The following is a 15,535-nucleotide window of genomic DNA, read 5'->3' as shown; positions in this document are numbered from 1 at the left end:
ACAGACGCGTCCATGGACAATGCCGCATATGCCTGTTGAGCCTTCCCTTTTAACACACTTTGTAACAACGCCACCCACTGATCTCTGGGCCACTTCTGATTCACTGCCATCTTTTCAAAATGCAAGAAATAACTATCAACATCTGTCTCCTCGAATGGAGGTACTAACCTAAACTCCCTACTAACATTAAACCTCTCCTCTCGGTCTGCCCCTGGGACTCTTCTCTCTTGCTTTAACTTCTCCATTTCCAGCTCATGCTGCCTCTGTTTCTCCTTATCCTCATACTCCCTCTGTTTTTCAGCTCTTTCCTTCTCCCTTTCAGCTCTTTCCTTCTCCCTTTCAGCTCTTTCCTTTTCCTTTTCAGCTCTTTCCTTCTCCCTTTCCTCTGCTTCCAGCTGTTTTAACCTAAATTCATGCTCCCTTTTCTTCTCTTCCGCGTCCAGCCTCAATTTTTCCAACTCTACCTGAACCGTCCTAATAGCTGGTACCTTTTCAGGGATATGTTCCAATACCTCAGCCGAAAAAACATCCTTCTCAATATAATACTGAGCTATGGCCCTCTGCATCTCCCACATTTTCATTGACGACTTCACCTCTGTGAGATTTAATCCTTTTGCAATATTTACCAAGTCCGTCTTTGTGGCATCCTCTAGCGCTTTCAAAGTCGGGTTTTGTGTAAATTCGTCTACGTCCATCTTTGCTGATTTCCCGTCTGGTTACCCATGCAACCAGGTCAAAGTTTGGACTTATAGCCCGATTCACTGGCTCTCCAATTTGGTATCAAATCTCGAGATGAGGCCCCAATTTGTTCCGAACCCCGTAACTGGGTGTCTTACCAGCAAAGATAGAAGTGTCCGTTGGAGTCTGGTGATACTATTTTCAACAGTATTTATTAGTAAAAATATACAAAAATAATATCAATGCGAATATACAGAGAATATACGTTAGCAATACTAAACCTAAAAGTGCGGGTATAATAATAATCACTAATGAAACAAGCTCTATCGTTGTCTAGGGGATAATGAATTGTCAGATGGAAATATAAAGTTCAGTTCAGTTCATGCAGGCTGCGGTTGTTGTTTGTTGATGTGTTGCAATTGTTGGAGAGAGAGAGAAAACGTGTGAACAGTAACAGCTATTATCTTGCCAACCTTCCTTTACGATTTTGATCCGTTGATGCGTCGTTGTTGTGGCCATTCACGTATGACCCCTCCGTCCTTTAGCTAGACCGTTCTTCCATGGTGGACTCGTCACCCAGGCAAGGGTGGACACACACTCAAGCCCCCACCGGTCTCGCTACAAAACATTGTGAGATAAAATTTACCGACCCTTCATTTGGTCTCCGATCTCCCACCCTGTCGAGTGGGGGTTCTGATGCTCACTAGCGTTTCTCCTGGTGCGTCTGAGGGGTGTTACCCCAGACCTCACTTTTATCCCCACTCATGGGGTCTCAGGTGTCAATCAGGTTGGGATGATGTAACCCATCAAACCAGCCCACTCTGGTTGCCCCCTGAGGGGTTTCAATAAATAGAACAGTACCAAGTAAACAATCCTTCTCCAAAAGACAATAGCAGTAATCAATGGTTCTGCTCCTCTTTTGTCAGTAGGAGACGTTCCACCTTGTGTATCTCTCTCATTAACTTCCATGAGCTGTTATCAATAACAACGGCCCTGGCAGCTTTCCTTTGTCTCTCTTACTTCCTTGGTAGCAGCATCGAAATAGTAGCGATTTGCGATTCTCCAAAGGGGGGGGGGGGCGTGGGCCACTCTGCACCCTTCTGTCCATCAGAGTTGTTCATTCTTCGTAACAATATTATACTACCTTGAAGTACATCTCCTAACAGGCAGCTATGAAACATAGAAACCCAAAAGAATCCATTGAAAATAGACTGTCAAACACCCAAAGTGCAGAGGAAAAAGAAGCAAATTATGCAAAAAACCAGCACAAGCAAATAAGTGTTCTGAACTGAAGTCCACAGAGAGTCTGTCCCCACCCTTAGTTTGGCACAGAGCAGCAGGCTGAACTGGCCTGTCCTGAGCTCAACCCTTCTAATTCAGTTGGGCACTTAGATCAGTTGAATCTCTGGTCTTCCTCACTCTTGCCCGATGGTCTTGCTATCTCGCTTTGCCTTGGTTATGCTGCATCGAATTGCCTCCAAGTCCAAAGGGAAGTTACAGATCATTGCTTCGATGATCACTTACCAGAAAAAGAGTGAATAACAAAGTATTTGCATTCCTTGGTTCACTGGCCACCAGCAGAAGTCACTGAGCACCATGTGCAGATACTTTTAGTATGGCTTTATGTACATGTAATCAGTCTATGTATATAAGCTATCTTATGTATTAACAGTACTGTGCAAAAGTCTTAGGCACATGTATATAGATAAGGAGCTTACGACTTTTGCTCAGTACTGTAGTAATTTTATGTATTACATTGTACTGCTGCTGCTGCTGCAAAAAAAATCAAATTTCCTGACATATGTGAGTGATGATAAACCTGATTCTGATACTGGTCTCCTATTGTGGACTGAGAGTGGGAAGGGAGCAGGGAAAGGGGAATCATGGTTGGGAAGAGGAGAGGGAACGGGAAGCACCAGAGAGACATTCTGCAATGAGCAACAAACTAATTGTTTGAAATCAAATGACCTTACCTGGTGTCTCGGGGCTGGGTGTGCCTACTCCCACGCCACCTCCATGCCCTGGCACTTAGTCTGCCACCTCTCCCACACTCTTCCCATGTGCTCTACCCTCATCATTCCCAACATTCTTTCTCCTGCCAGATTTATAGACTTGCTCTCCACTCCATATTGACAAATACTGTACTGTGCAAAGGTTTTGGCACCCGAGCTATGTATATATATATATACACACATGTTTACATACATTATGTTTATTGTTTTTTTATTATTGTGTTTTTATATATGCTGCATTGGATCCAGAGTAACAGTTATTTTGTTCTCCTTTACACTGTACAGGAAATTACATTAAACAGTCTTGAATCTTGAAGGACAGAACACCACAACTGATTTCATTACTAATTTATTTCTGCTGTATTTTGCAGGTGCGTATTCCAACCCCACTCAACACCAGTGGAGTACAAGTCATCTGTATGAAAGGAAAAGCCAAGTACAAGGCTAGTGAGAATGCAATCGTGTGGAAGTAGGTGGCCTTAAACTTTATTAATTAAATTTTGCTCCATTATAGTTGTGCTACAGGATACTTGCAACAAAATTAGTGGAGACACAGCTAGTTCAAGCTGCTGCCTCAGCTCCAGTTTAATCTTGACCTCCTGTGTTTCCTCTGTGTGTTGTACCACAGGGGTTGGTGTTGAGTCTATTGTTGTTTGTCAACAATCAATCTGGAAGATAATGTGGTAAAGTGGACTGGCAGCTTTGTGGGTGACACTAAGATTTGTGATATATACAGTGACTCTAAAACATATTCACCCCCCTTGGAAGTTTTCATGTTTTATTGTTTTACAACATTGAATCACAGTGGATTTAATTTGGCATTTTTTGATATTGGTCAACAGAAAAGACATTCATTTCACAGTGAAAACAAATTTTACAAATTTATTATAGTTATTAAACACAAAATAGTTGATTGCATAATTAGTCACGCCCTTCAAGTCAGTATTGAGTAGATGTACCTTTGGCAGCAATAACAGTCTTGAGTCTGTGTGGATAGGTCTCTAATCAGCTTTGCACATCTGGACACTGCAATTTTCCTCCATTCTTTACAAAACTGCTTAGGCTCTGTCAGATTGCATTGGAATTGTGAGTGAACAGTCCTTTTTAAGTCCAGCCACAAATTCTCAATTGAATTGAGGTCTGGTCTCTGATTTGGCCACTCCAGGACAAATGTTTTTAAGCCATTCCTGTGTAGCTTTGGCTTTATGCTTGTTATGCTTGGAGTCATTGTCTTCCCGGAAAACATGTCTTCACCCAAGGCGCAGTTCCCTTGCAGAATGCTTCAGGTTTTCCACTAGGAATTCCAGCATTCATTTTACCCTCTACCTTCACAAGCCTTCCAGAGCCTGCTGCAGTGAAGCATCCCCACAGCATGCTTCATGATAGGGATGGTGTGTTTTTGATGATGTGTGATGTATGACTTATGCCAAACATAGTCTGATGGCCAAAAAAGCCCAATCTTGGTTTCATCAGACCATAGAACCTTCTTCCAGTTCACGTCAGAGTCTCTCACATGCCTTCAGGCAACTCTAGCTGAGGTTTCATGTAGTTTTCTTTTTCAACATTGGCTTTCTCTTTACCCCTGTCCCATAAAGTTGCGACTGGTGAAGCACCTGGGAGCATTCTCTTCCATCTCAGCCACTGAAGCTCCAGAGTTGTCATAGGTTTCTTGGTGGCCTCCCTTGCTATTTCCTTTCTTGCACAGTCACTCAGTTTTTGAGGATAGCCTGCTCTAGGCAGATTTACAGCTGTGTCATGTTCTTCCATTTTTTTGAGGATTGACTTAACTGTACTCCAAGGGATATTCCATGGCTTGAAGTTTTCTTGTATCCGTCTCCTGACTTGTGTTTTTCAATAAGCTTTTTGCGGAGTTGCTTGAAGAGTTCTTTTGTCCTCACTGTAGAATTTTTGCCAGGATATTAACTCACCTGTAGTTGGACCTTCCAGATAAAGGTGTATTTTTACTACAAACAATTGAAACAATACAAACAATTTGTATTTTTACTACAAACAATTGAAACAATTGACTGCACACAAGTCTCCAAAAACACATCTCTATTTAACTAATTATATTACTTCTAAAACCAGTTGACTGCACCAGTGATGATTTGGTGTGTCATATTTAAAGGGGTGAATACTTGTGCATCAATTATTTTGCGTTTTATATTTTCTATTGATCAGTGTAAAAAAAAAGCCAAATTAAATCCACTGTGATTCAGTGTTATAAAACAATAAAACATGAAAACTTTTATGGGGTAGAATACTCTTTGTAGACATTGTAAGTTTTTAGATAGGAGTGGACTGATTATGGATATTCAGCATGGCTTTGTGCATGATAGGTCATTTCTAACCAATCAGAGTATTTCAGGAAGCTACCAGGAATGTTGATGAAGGCAAGGCAGTGGGTGTTGTCTACATAGATTTTAGCAAAGCATTTCACAAGGTCCCGAAAGGGAAGTTAGTAAAGATCGTTCAGTTGCTTGGCATTTGATGAGGTAGTAAATTAGATTAGACATTGGCTTTCTGGGAGAAGCCAGAGAGAGGTAGTAGATAGTTGCATCTGATTGGAGGCCTTTGACCGGGGAATGCCGCAGGGATCACTGCTGGGTGTGTTGTTGTTTGTCATATGTATCAACGATCTGGATGATAATGCAGTAAACTATATCAGGAAATTTTCAGGAAGATTGGGGGTATAGTGTACAGTGAGGAAGCTATCAAAGCTTGTAGTGGGATCTGGACCAGCTGAAAAATGGGCTGAAAATAGCAGGTGAGATTCAATATCGATATCTGAGGTGTTGCACTTTGGGAAGGAATGCCAGAGTAGGACCTACACAGTAAGTGGTAGGGTACTGGAATGCGGTAGAACAGAGGGATCTGGGAATGCAGATGTATAATTATGGTCTTAAAAAGTCATTAAGATGGTAAGGATAGAATGCAAAAGTAAGCTAGCCAGGAATATTAAAGAGGATATAGCCATATAACAATTACAGCACGGAAACAGGCCATTTCGGCCCTTCTAGTCCGTGCCGAATGCTTACTCTCACCTAGTCCCACTGACCCGCACTTAGCCCATAACCCTCCATTCCTTTCCTGTCCATATACCTATCCAATTTTACTTTAAATGACGATACCGAACCTGCCTCCACCACTTCTACTGGAAGCTCGTTCCACACAGCTACCACTCTCTAAGTAAAGGAATTCCACCTCGTGTTACCCCTAAACTTTTGCCCCCTAACTCTCAACTCGTGTCCTCTTGTTTGAATCTCCCCTACTCTCAATGGAAAAAGCCTATCCACGTCAACTCTATCTGTCCCCCTCATAATTTTAAATACCTCTATCAAGTCCCCCCTCAACCTTCTACGCTCCAAAGAATAAAGATCTAACTTGTTCAACCTTTCCCTGTAACTTAGGTGCTGAAATCCAGGTAACATTCTAGTACATCTTCTCTGTACTCTGTCTATTTTGTTGACACCTTTCCTATAATTTGGTGACCAGAACTGTACACAATACTCCAAATTCGGCCTTACCAATGCCTTGTACAATTTTAACATTACATCCCGACTCCTATACTCAATGCTCTGATTTATAAAGGCCAGCATACCAAAAGCTTTCTTCACCACCCTATCCACATGAGATTCCACCTTCAGGGAAATATGCACCATTATTCCTAGATCACTGTTTCACTTCATTCTTCGATGCCCTACCATTTACCATGTATGTCCTATTTGGATTATTCCTACCAAAATGTAGCACCTCACACTTATCAGCATTAAACTCCATCTGCCATTGCTCAGCCCACTCTTCTAACTGGCCTAAATCTCTCTGCAAGCTTTGAAAACCTACTTCATTATCCACAATGCCACCTACCTTAGTATCATCTGCATACTTACTAATCCAATTTACCACCCCATCATCCAGATCATTAATGTATATGACAAACAACATTGGACCCAGTACAGATCCCTGAGGCATACCACACTAGTCACCAGCCTCCAACCTGACAAACAGTTATCCACCACTACTCTCTGGCATCTTCCATCCAGCCACTGTTGAATCCATTTTAATACTTCAATATTATTACCTAATGATTGAACCTTCCTAACTAACCTTCCGTGCAGAACCTTGTCAAAGGCCTTACTGAAGTCCATATAGACAACATCCACTGCTTTACCCTCGTCAACTTGCCTCGTAGCCTCTTCAAAAAATTCATTGAGATTTGTCAAACATGACCTTCCATATGCAAATCCATGCTGACTGTTTCTAATCAGACTCTGTCTATCCAGATAATTATACAAACCCCATTTCCAGAAAAGTTGGGATATTTTCCAAAATGCAATAAAAACAAAAATCTGTGATATGTTAATTCACGTGAACCTTTATTTAACTGACAAAAGTACAAAGAAAAGATTTTCAATAGTTTTACTGACCAACTTAATTGTATTTTGTAAATATACACAAATTTAGAATTTGATGGCTGCAACACACTCAACAAAAGTTGGGACAGAGTTAAAATAGGATTGAAAAGTGCACAGAATATTCAGGTAACGCCTGTTTGGAAGACTCCACATTAAGCAGGCTAATTGGTAGCAGGTGAAGTATCATGACTGGGTATAAAAGTAGCGTCCATCAAAGGCTCAGTCTTTGCAAGCAAGAATGGGTTGTGGCTCACCCCTTTGTGCCAAAATTCGTGAGAGAATACAATTAAGTTGGTCAGTAAAACTATTGAAAATCTTTTCTTTCTACTTTTGTCAGTTAAATAAAGGTTCATGTGAATTAACATATCACAGATTTTTGTTTTTATTGCATTTTGGAAAATATCCCAACTTTTCTGGAAATGGGGTTTGTATTGTAATGCTAGAAGCATTGTAAGAAAGGTGGATGAGCTTAGAGCATGGATTGACACCTGGAAATATGATGTTGTAGCTATTAGTGAAACATGGTTGCAGGAGGGGTGTGATTGGCAACTAAATATTCCTGGATTTTGTTGCTTCAGGTGTGATATAATCGGAGGGACAAGAGGGGGAGGGGTTGCATTGCTTGTCAGAGAAAATATTACAGCTGTGCTCTGGCAGGATAGATTAGAGGGCTCGTCTAGGGAGGGTAGTTGGGTGGAATTGAGGAATGGGAAAGGTGTAGTAACACTTATAGGGGAGTATTATAGACCACCTAATGGGGAGCAAGAATTGGAGGAGCAAATTTGCAAGGAGATAGCAGATATTTGTAGGTAGCACAGGGTTGTGATTGTGGGAGATTTTAATTTTCCACACAAAGACTGGGAAGCCCGTATTGTAAAAGAGATGGATGGTTTGTAGTTTGTAAAATGTGTGCCGGATAGTTTTTTGCAGCAATACATAGAGGTACGAACTAGAGAAGAGGCAGTGTTGGATCTTCTGTTAGGGAATGAAATAGAGGTATGTGTTGGTGAGCACTTCGGGTCCAGTGATCACAATGCCATTAGTTTCAATATGATTATGGAGAAAGATAGGACTGGACCCAGGGTTGAGATTTTTGATTGGAGAAAGGCTAACTTTGAGGAGATGCGAAAGAATTTAGAAGGAGTGGATTGGGGCAATTTGTTTTATGGGAAGGATGTAATAGAGAAATGGAGGTCATTTAAAGGTGAAATTTTGAGGGTACAGAATCTTGTATGTTCCTGTTAGGTTGAAAGGAAAGGTTAAAAGTTTGACAGAGCCATGGCTTTCAAGGGATATTGGAAACTTGGTTAGGAAAAAGAGAGATATCTACAATAAGTATAGGCAGCATGGAGTAAATGAGGTGCTTAAGGAATATAAAGAATGTAAGAAGAATCTTAAGAAAGAAATTAGAAAAGCCAGAAGAAGATATGAGGCTGCTTTGGCAAGTCAGGTGAAAATAAATCCGAAGGGTTTCTACAGTTATATTAATAGCAAAAGGATAGTGAGGGATAAAATTGGTTCCTTGGAGAATCAGAGCGGACAGCTATGTGTGGAGCCGAAAGAGATGGGAGATTTTGAACAATTTCTTTTCTTTGGTATTCACTAAGGAGAAGGATATTGAATTGTGTTATGGTAAGGGAAACAAGTAGGGAAGTTATGGAAACTATGACAATTAAAGAGGAGGAAGTACTGGCACTTTTAAGGAATACAGAAGTGGATAAATCCTCCGGGTCCTGACAGGATATTCCCTAGGACCTTGAGGAAAATTAGTGTAGAAATAGCAGGGGCTCTGTCAGAAATATTTCAAATGTCATTAGAAACGGGGATGGTGCCGGAGGATTGGCGTATTGCTCATGTGGTTGCATTGTTTAAAAAGGGTTCTAAGAGTAAACCTGGCAATTATAGGCCTGTCAGTTTGACGTCAGTCGTGGGTAAATTACTGGAAAGTATTCTTAGAGATGGGATATACAAACCCCATTTCCAGAAAAGTTGGGATATTTTCCAAAATGCAATAAAAACAAAAATCATCTGTGAAAATCCCTGGAAAACTGCCCAATTATCTATAAATCTGAAGCCCTCCCTCCTGTACCATGCCTTCAGCCACGTGTTGATCTGCACTATCTTACTATTTCTAAACCCACCTGCACGTGGCACTGGTGGCAATCCTGAGATTACTATCCTGTAGGTCCTGTCCTTTAACTTGGCACCGACCTCCCTAAACTCACCTTTCAGGACCTCCTCACTCTTCCTACCCACGTCATTGGTCCCAAAGGATACCAAAGGTTTTTTCACATACATAAAAGTGTAAAGGAGGCTCAAGTGGTCACAGGAGGAATATATAAACTCGTTACAGACAGTGACAGGAATTGAACCCTTATGTTATAATTGTTAGTGGTGTAAAACATTATGCTAACCACCATATCACTGTGCTGATCCGCAATTCTAACTGCACAAATTTTGGAACTGGAAAATTGCCCTGGTATGTTGCTTTTCTGGGCCAGTTTAGGAGGTGTGTTGCTGTGCTGTTCAATCGTGAAATTTTAAAATTGAAGAATGAGTATAAATTCCTGTGACCTAAAGACATTTCCTTGAAGTTAATGTCCTGATGAAGAGTCTCAGCCTGAAATGTTGACAGTTTATTCACTTCCATGGATGCTGATTTCCTCAAACATTTTCTGTGTATTGCTCTGGGTTTCCAACATCTGCTGAATCTTTGCCCTTGGAGTAGGTACTCTGTTAAATTGAAGGCAATATTAGTGCTCTTTTGTCCTTGGTTGTCATTGCATGTAAGTGTGTGCCTGATGGTTTGGAGTCATAAAACAAAATTTAGTTCAAAATGACAGTATTTGGCTCATCTAAAAGGTGGAGGTATGGAGATATGTCTTTATCAAAGAAAGTGTAAGGCTTTCCATCCCTCTGTTAGCCTGCAGGTTACCCTTGAGCAAGTTGTGACAGGGTTATGAGGAGCCACAAGAGCAGGTGATAGGTGTATATCACAAGTACTGGTCATTTAACCACTGATGCCAGGCAATCTCTGAGAAGTATTGATAATAGCTGGGGTCACCTGTCTTGTAAAGACACTACCCAGAAGAAGGAAAAGGCAAACCACTTCTGTAGAAGTATTTGCCAAGAATAATCAGAGTCAATCAGCCCCACTATTTATCATAGAAAACTAAAAAGATATGTTTCTAAGATATTTGACTATATTCTACAGAATATTCTGTTGTACTATAGATATGGGCAATTGAATTGAAGGTAGGAACAATCTGCTGGAGGAACTCAGCAGGTTGAGCAGCGTCTGTGTGGCAGGAAGGGATTGTCATAATGCAGGGTTTCAAACAAAATGTTGGCAAGTATTGATGCAAGGTTTCCATCAAAGCGTCATTTCTCCCCACACAGACATTGCTCAACACTGCTGATTGAAACATATAAGATTATTAAGGAATCGGAGGCGCTAGAGGCAGGAAACATGTTCCCGATGTTGGGGGAGTCCAGAACCAGAGGCCACAGTTTAAGAATAAGGGGTAGGCCATTTAGAACGGAGTTGAGGAAAGACTTTTTCACCCAGAGAGTTGTGGATCTATGGAATGCTCTGCCTCAGAAGGCAGTGGAGGCCAATTCTCTGGATGCTTTTAAGGAAGAGTTAGATAGAGCTCTTAAAGATAGTGGAGTCAAGGGATATGGGGAGAAGGCAGGAACGGGGTACTGATTGTGGATGATCAGCCATGATCACATTGAATGGCGGTGCTGGCTCGAAAGGCCGAATGGCCTACTCCTGCACCTTTTGTCTATTGTCAACCTGCTAAGTTCCCCCAGCAGATTGTTACTTCAGATTCCAGCACCTACAGACTTTTGTGTCTCAAGAATATTGCTGAACCCTGCTATTATATATAGATATGATTTGTAAGGTGGCACTGGACTTATTTGGAAAGCGGAAATTTACCCACTTTCATTCATCTCCCGTTACCTGTCCCCTCAGGATAAAGCGAATGGCAGGAATGAAGGAATCGCAGATCAGTGCGGAGATTGAGCTTCTACCCACTAATGATAAAAAGAAATGGGCTCGGCCACCCATTTCCATGAACTTTGAGGCAAGTATGATAGCCTAAAGGGCACTACTGTATGATTATGTTTTTGCATTTTCACAGTTTGTGGGCGACAGCTTACTGTCCATGTTGTATTACCCTGGCTTGCGTATCATATAGACAGCTGGGGCACAACATCCATGGTTGACTCTGATCAAAGGTCAGTGCTATTAAGGGGTCTACTGTTAACTGCATACTTTCTCCTTTGACTTCCCAAAATGCAACACCTTACTTACCTGCATTAAACTCTTGTATCTCCTTAGCTTTTTGAGCAAGTGCCCCTTTGTGCAGAGTGCTTCTTGACCCCATCCTGTACAGCCCATGCCATATTTTGGACTCTTCCCTACATTTACCCATATTACTTACTGCCTGTTTTGGTGGTGTTTAGGGTAGCAGCAAGGTCCTCTATCTCTGGCTGTCCTTGGCCACTCAGATGTAGAAGGATGTTTTGATGTAGAAGGCTGTTTTTATAGCAGTTTTGTTTGACCAGTCAGGGTTGTTAGCCCAGAGCTGAACCTTTGAATCTGGAGGATTCTTAGTCTGGACCACTCTTAGTCTGGCCCCTACCCTTTGATTTGTTTGGCAGTAGAGACCCTACTAAGAGCCAAAGCATAAAGCCCTGACTCCAGTCAGCAGAGCTCTCTGGGTCATTGGTGCACGCAAGCCTTCTAACCATGACAAAGTCTTCTTGGAGGAAATTTACTCAAATACTGTTTAAAATTCCTCTCAGTATCTTCATTAAACTTTGATGTTTTATTGTCCCTTGGTTTTCACTTGCTCCCCGTAACACACTAAAAATTCTAATGACATTTCTACTGTAGAGTGGATACAGATGTTCTTTTCAGTGCTGGAGTCTAGGATCTAAAGGCATAACCTCAGAGTAAAGGGGCATCTCTTTAAAACTAGATGAGGAGAAACTTCAGCCAGAGTATGACAAATCATTGCCACAGGGGGATGTGGAGTCTGTCACTGAATGTAATGAAAGTAGAGATTGATAAGTTCTTCATTGGTAAGGAGGTAAAAAGCCTGCTTCAGCCCAGATGTAGGGTGTTGACCTGAAATATCAACTGTCTATTTCCCTCCGAAGATGCTGCCTTGACCCACTGAGTCTTTCTGCTGTTTTGTTGGTTACTGTAGAGGTCTCTGACTGGCAGGCTGAGGTGCATTTTTGCTGCCAACTTCATTTAACCAACCTCTTCCTATTGCCGTCTGCAGGTTCCTTTCGCTCCTTCTGGGTTGAAGGTGCGTTACCTGAAAGTGTTCGAGCCAAAGTTGAACTACAGCGATCACGACGTGATAAAATGGGTCCGGTATATTGGGCGAAGCGGGATCTATGAGACCAGATGCTGAGAGCAGGGTTAACCCAGCAGCCCCGCCCCTCCATGGCACCCACTGAAATCCATCGGACTCTCCTTGTTGGCTACTACACCGTGCACTTGATGTTGCCCAGGAGATGGCAGCAACTACATCTGTAATGTTGTGACTGCACGACCAACAATGGAGACCCAGTCGACAAACAATCCTGCTTCTGCCTCCTTTGATCTTTTTTTAAAATATATATATTCTAATTCCTCCACCTGACCTGTCCTGTTCCCCTCAAACCGTATCCAAAAGCAGATCCCATTTCATGTCCACTTGACATTCAGCTCAGTGTATTTCCCAACAATGTAAACATATAGTAGTTCAATAGAATAGAGAATGTAACAGGACATATTTGGTAGACACTGAACTTTTAACTGATAAAGTGTTGTAATGAATGTTCTGTGCAATCGACAGGCACCGCTAGTCCTTCCATCAAGCTGAGGTCCAGTTGCTGCAGTGTCTTTTTGTTTTGAATTATTAATCCCTGTGACTGAGATGCTTTGCCAGAAATGTTCCTTGTCTGTCTTTGGTTCGTGCAGTGGAGTGTAAGTTCACTGGCTGACACTTGTCTCTGTGAAATTTCAAGCTTTGCTGCTGAGGGAGGGGTAGAAGGCACCACATCAGGAATGACGAGGGTGTATATCAGTATGTATTTACTGCTCAAAAGGGAGGAATATGTGCTTAACATTTATGGAAGGTAAAACACACCTCTATTAATCCCAGGTCTAATGACCAGGGCCTTTGAAAGGAGGGGCAAGACAGACCTAGAACCAGAGTGATGGAAGGTAATTCCAGGTCCCTTCCTCCATGGAGATTCCTTTTCTCTTTGCTCACTCTGGCTTTGAGCCTGTCTCCGTGGAGCTGGTTGGTGCAGACAAGCTTGCATTACAGCACAGGAGTTGCATTTCCCTGCGCAGTTCTGTTAACACTGGGCCTCAGTACTATGTGTATGTGTCAGATCATGGCTACTTTGGTCAGTCGGTGACCGTTTTCAGAGAAGGGACGAATGCTGAAGGTGCTCGTCTGTAAATCCTTCTGCTTGATGGTGTGATTCTTCTTGAACAACTTTTTGTGATTGTCCAGTTAATCTTAATAAACCATACAGAATCAGTTAGATTGTGGCACTTCATTTAACTAAAGAAGTGGGGAAATTAGTCTTTGAAATTTTCCTTTGCTCCCCAACACTAAGATCTGTCTTGCCTAATCTTTGAAGTTACCATAGCTGGCATTTCAAAGAACACAATGCAGGCCCTTCGGCCCATGATTTTGTGCCTATCTATGAGTTTCTTCAATATCCCTAATGTATCTGCCTCTACCACAACACCTGACAGGGATTTCAATGCACTCACCAATTTCTTTGGTCTTCCCTCCTGGTGATCTGAACAAGATAATAAAGGATGATATCTAATTAAAGATCAGCTTTATTTGTCACATGTACATTGAAACATACAGTGAAATGCATCATTTGTATAAGCGACCAGCAGTCTGAGGATGTGCTAGAGGATTCCTGCAAGTGTCGCAATACTTCTGGTGCCAACATCACATATCCACAACTTACTAACCTGTATATCTGTGGAAATTGGGAGGAAACTGGAGCACCTGGAGGAAACCCATGTGGTCATGAGGAGAACATGCAAACTCCTTCAGTGTCTCCCTGTGGAGAGATTTGAAAGCAGAACAAGCAATCCGGTGGAGGATCTAGAAACTCGACTGAGTTTGGGGGGGGGGGGGAGTTGTCAATGTTTTGTAAAGTCCAATGTTTCCTCCCCCTCCCCACAAATGCTGAATCTTCTGAGTTCTTACAACAGATAGCTGAAAAACATCTCCACTGCGTCCACTGTGCCAGCTGCAACCTGCTGGCCAGCAATTATAATTGCATTAAATATGGAACACCTATGAGATGGATTTTTAGAGCAGCTTGTGTTTGAGCCCACTAGGGAAAAGGCAATTCAGGATTGGGTATTATGTACACATCCAGATTTTCTGAGAAAGCTTAAGGTAAAAGAATGCTTAGACAGTTATCATAATATGAAGGAATTCACCCTACTGTTTGAGAGGGAGAATCCTTGTCTTCTGTCATTCACATCCCCCATTATGAAATCTGCCCTTCACCTCCTGACTCCTCCAACTGGTTCCCCTCCATTACTACTACCGCCATCTGCCCTCCCTAATCCATGTTGCACCTTCCTGTCTCAGAAGATTACATGATCATCTACCTTTTTATCACTTCCCAGCATCTGCTGTTCCGACTCCCTACCTCACCTGGATCCACCCCCTCCCCTCTCCCTTTAATACTAGCTCTCTAACCTCTTCCCAGTCCTAATGAAGGGTCTTAACTTAAAACAGCCACTCTTCATTTCCCTTCAGAGATGTGCCTGACACACTGAGTTTCTCCAGAAGATTGTTATTTGCTCCAGATTCCAGCATCTGCTGTCTCTTGTGCTTCCTATTATAAATATGGACTATTTCCCCCCCTTTCACGTCATCTGAAGCCTCATAGCCCGCACTCTTGAAGCTCCTCCTGTTGTTTGATACTTTCGTTTTTGTGTGGAAGCATAACACCAGATGCTGTTGAGTTAATTATGGGTTGTAATATGACCATGACTTGATCTTATCCTCCAGGTGAAAAATTACAGATCTACAATGAATACAGATTACTTTTTTGGGGAGTGGGTGGAGTGGGATAAAATACCATTCATTTAAAAGTGTCAGATTTTTACCTCTCTCTGTTCTGTATAGTGTTTCTTCTCTACATCTTAAATGCTAAATGCTCTTTTAGAGTATTAGTTTAATGCTCAAATATTTTGTGATGTTACTATTACAATTAATTTTCTGAGGATTGACACCTTGTTTTGCTGAAGAGCTTAGCTCCTGTTAGGATCACCCGCAGCAGTGAGGTCAAGGGGAGGTCCCAGACAGAGAAGTCCAACCAAGACCTCAACAGTGGAGCTTGCAGAAGACCATAAAACCATAATGACACAAG

At 41.9% G+C, this 15,535-nt stretch overlaps 1 protein-coding gene across 1 annotated transcript in view; it reads left to right on the top strand.

The window, feature by feature from the left end:
• Nucleotides 1–13,666, top strand: part of LOC140725777 (AP-2 complex subunit mu) — an 81,572-nt gene extending 67,906 nt beyond the window's left edge. Inside the window, exons 9-11 of the mRNA XM_073041675.1 lie at nt 3,062–3,159; nt 11,085–11,196; nt 12,406–13,666. Coding sequence (XP_072897776.1) covers nt 3,062–3,159; nt 11,085–11,196; nt 12,406–12,540 — 345 coding nt within the window. The 3' untranslated portion in view covers nt 12,541–13,666. The remainder of the gene's footprint in view (nt 1–3,061; nt 3,160–11,084; nt 11,197–12,405) is intronic.
• The last annotated feature ends 1,869 nt before the right edge of the window (nt 13,667–15,535 follow it).

Source organism: Hemitrygon akajei, chromosome 3 (genome assembly GCF_048418815.1).
Source record: "Hemitrygon akajei chromosome 3, sHemAka1.3, whole genome shotgun sequence".
NCBI lineage: Eukaryota > Metazoa > Chordata > Chondrichthyes > Myliobatiformes > Dasyatidae > Hemitrygon > Hemitrygon akajei.
The sequence above is the reverse complement of the archived record's forward strand: the minus strand, read 5'-3'. Positions and strand labels throughout refer to the sequence as shown.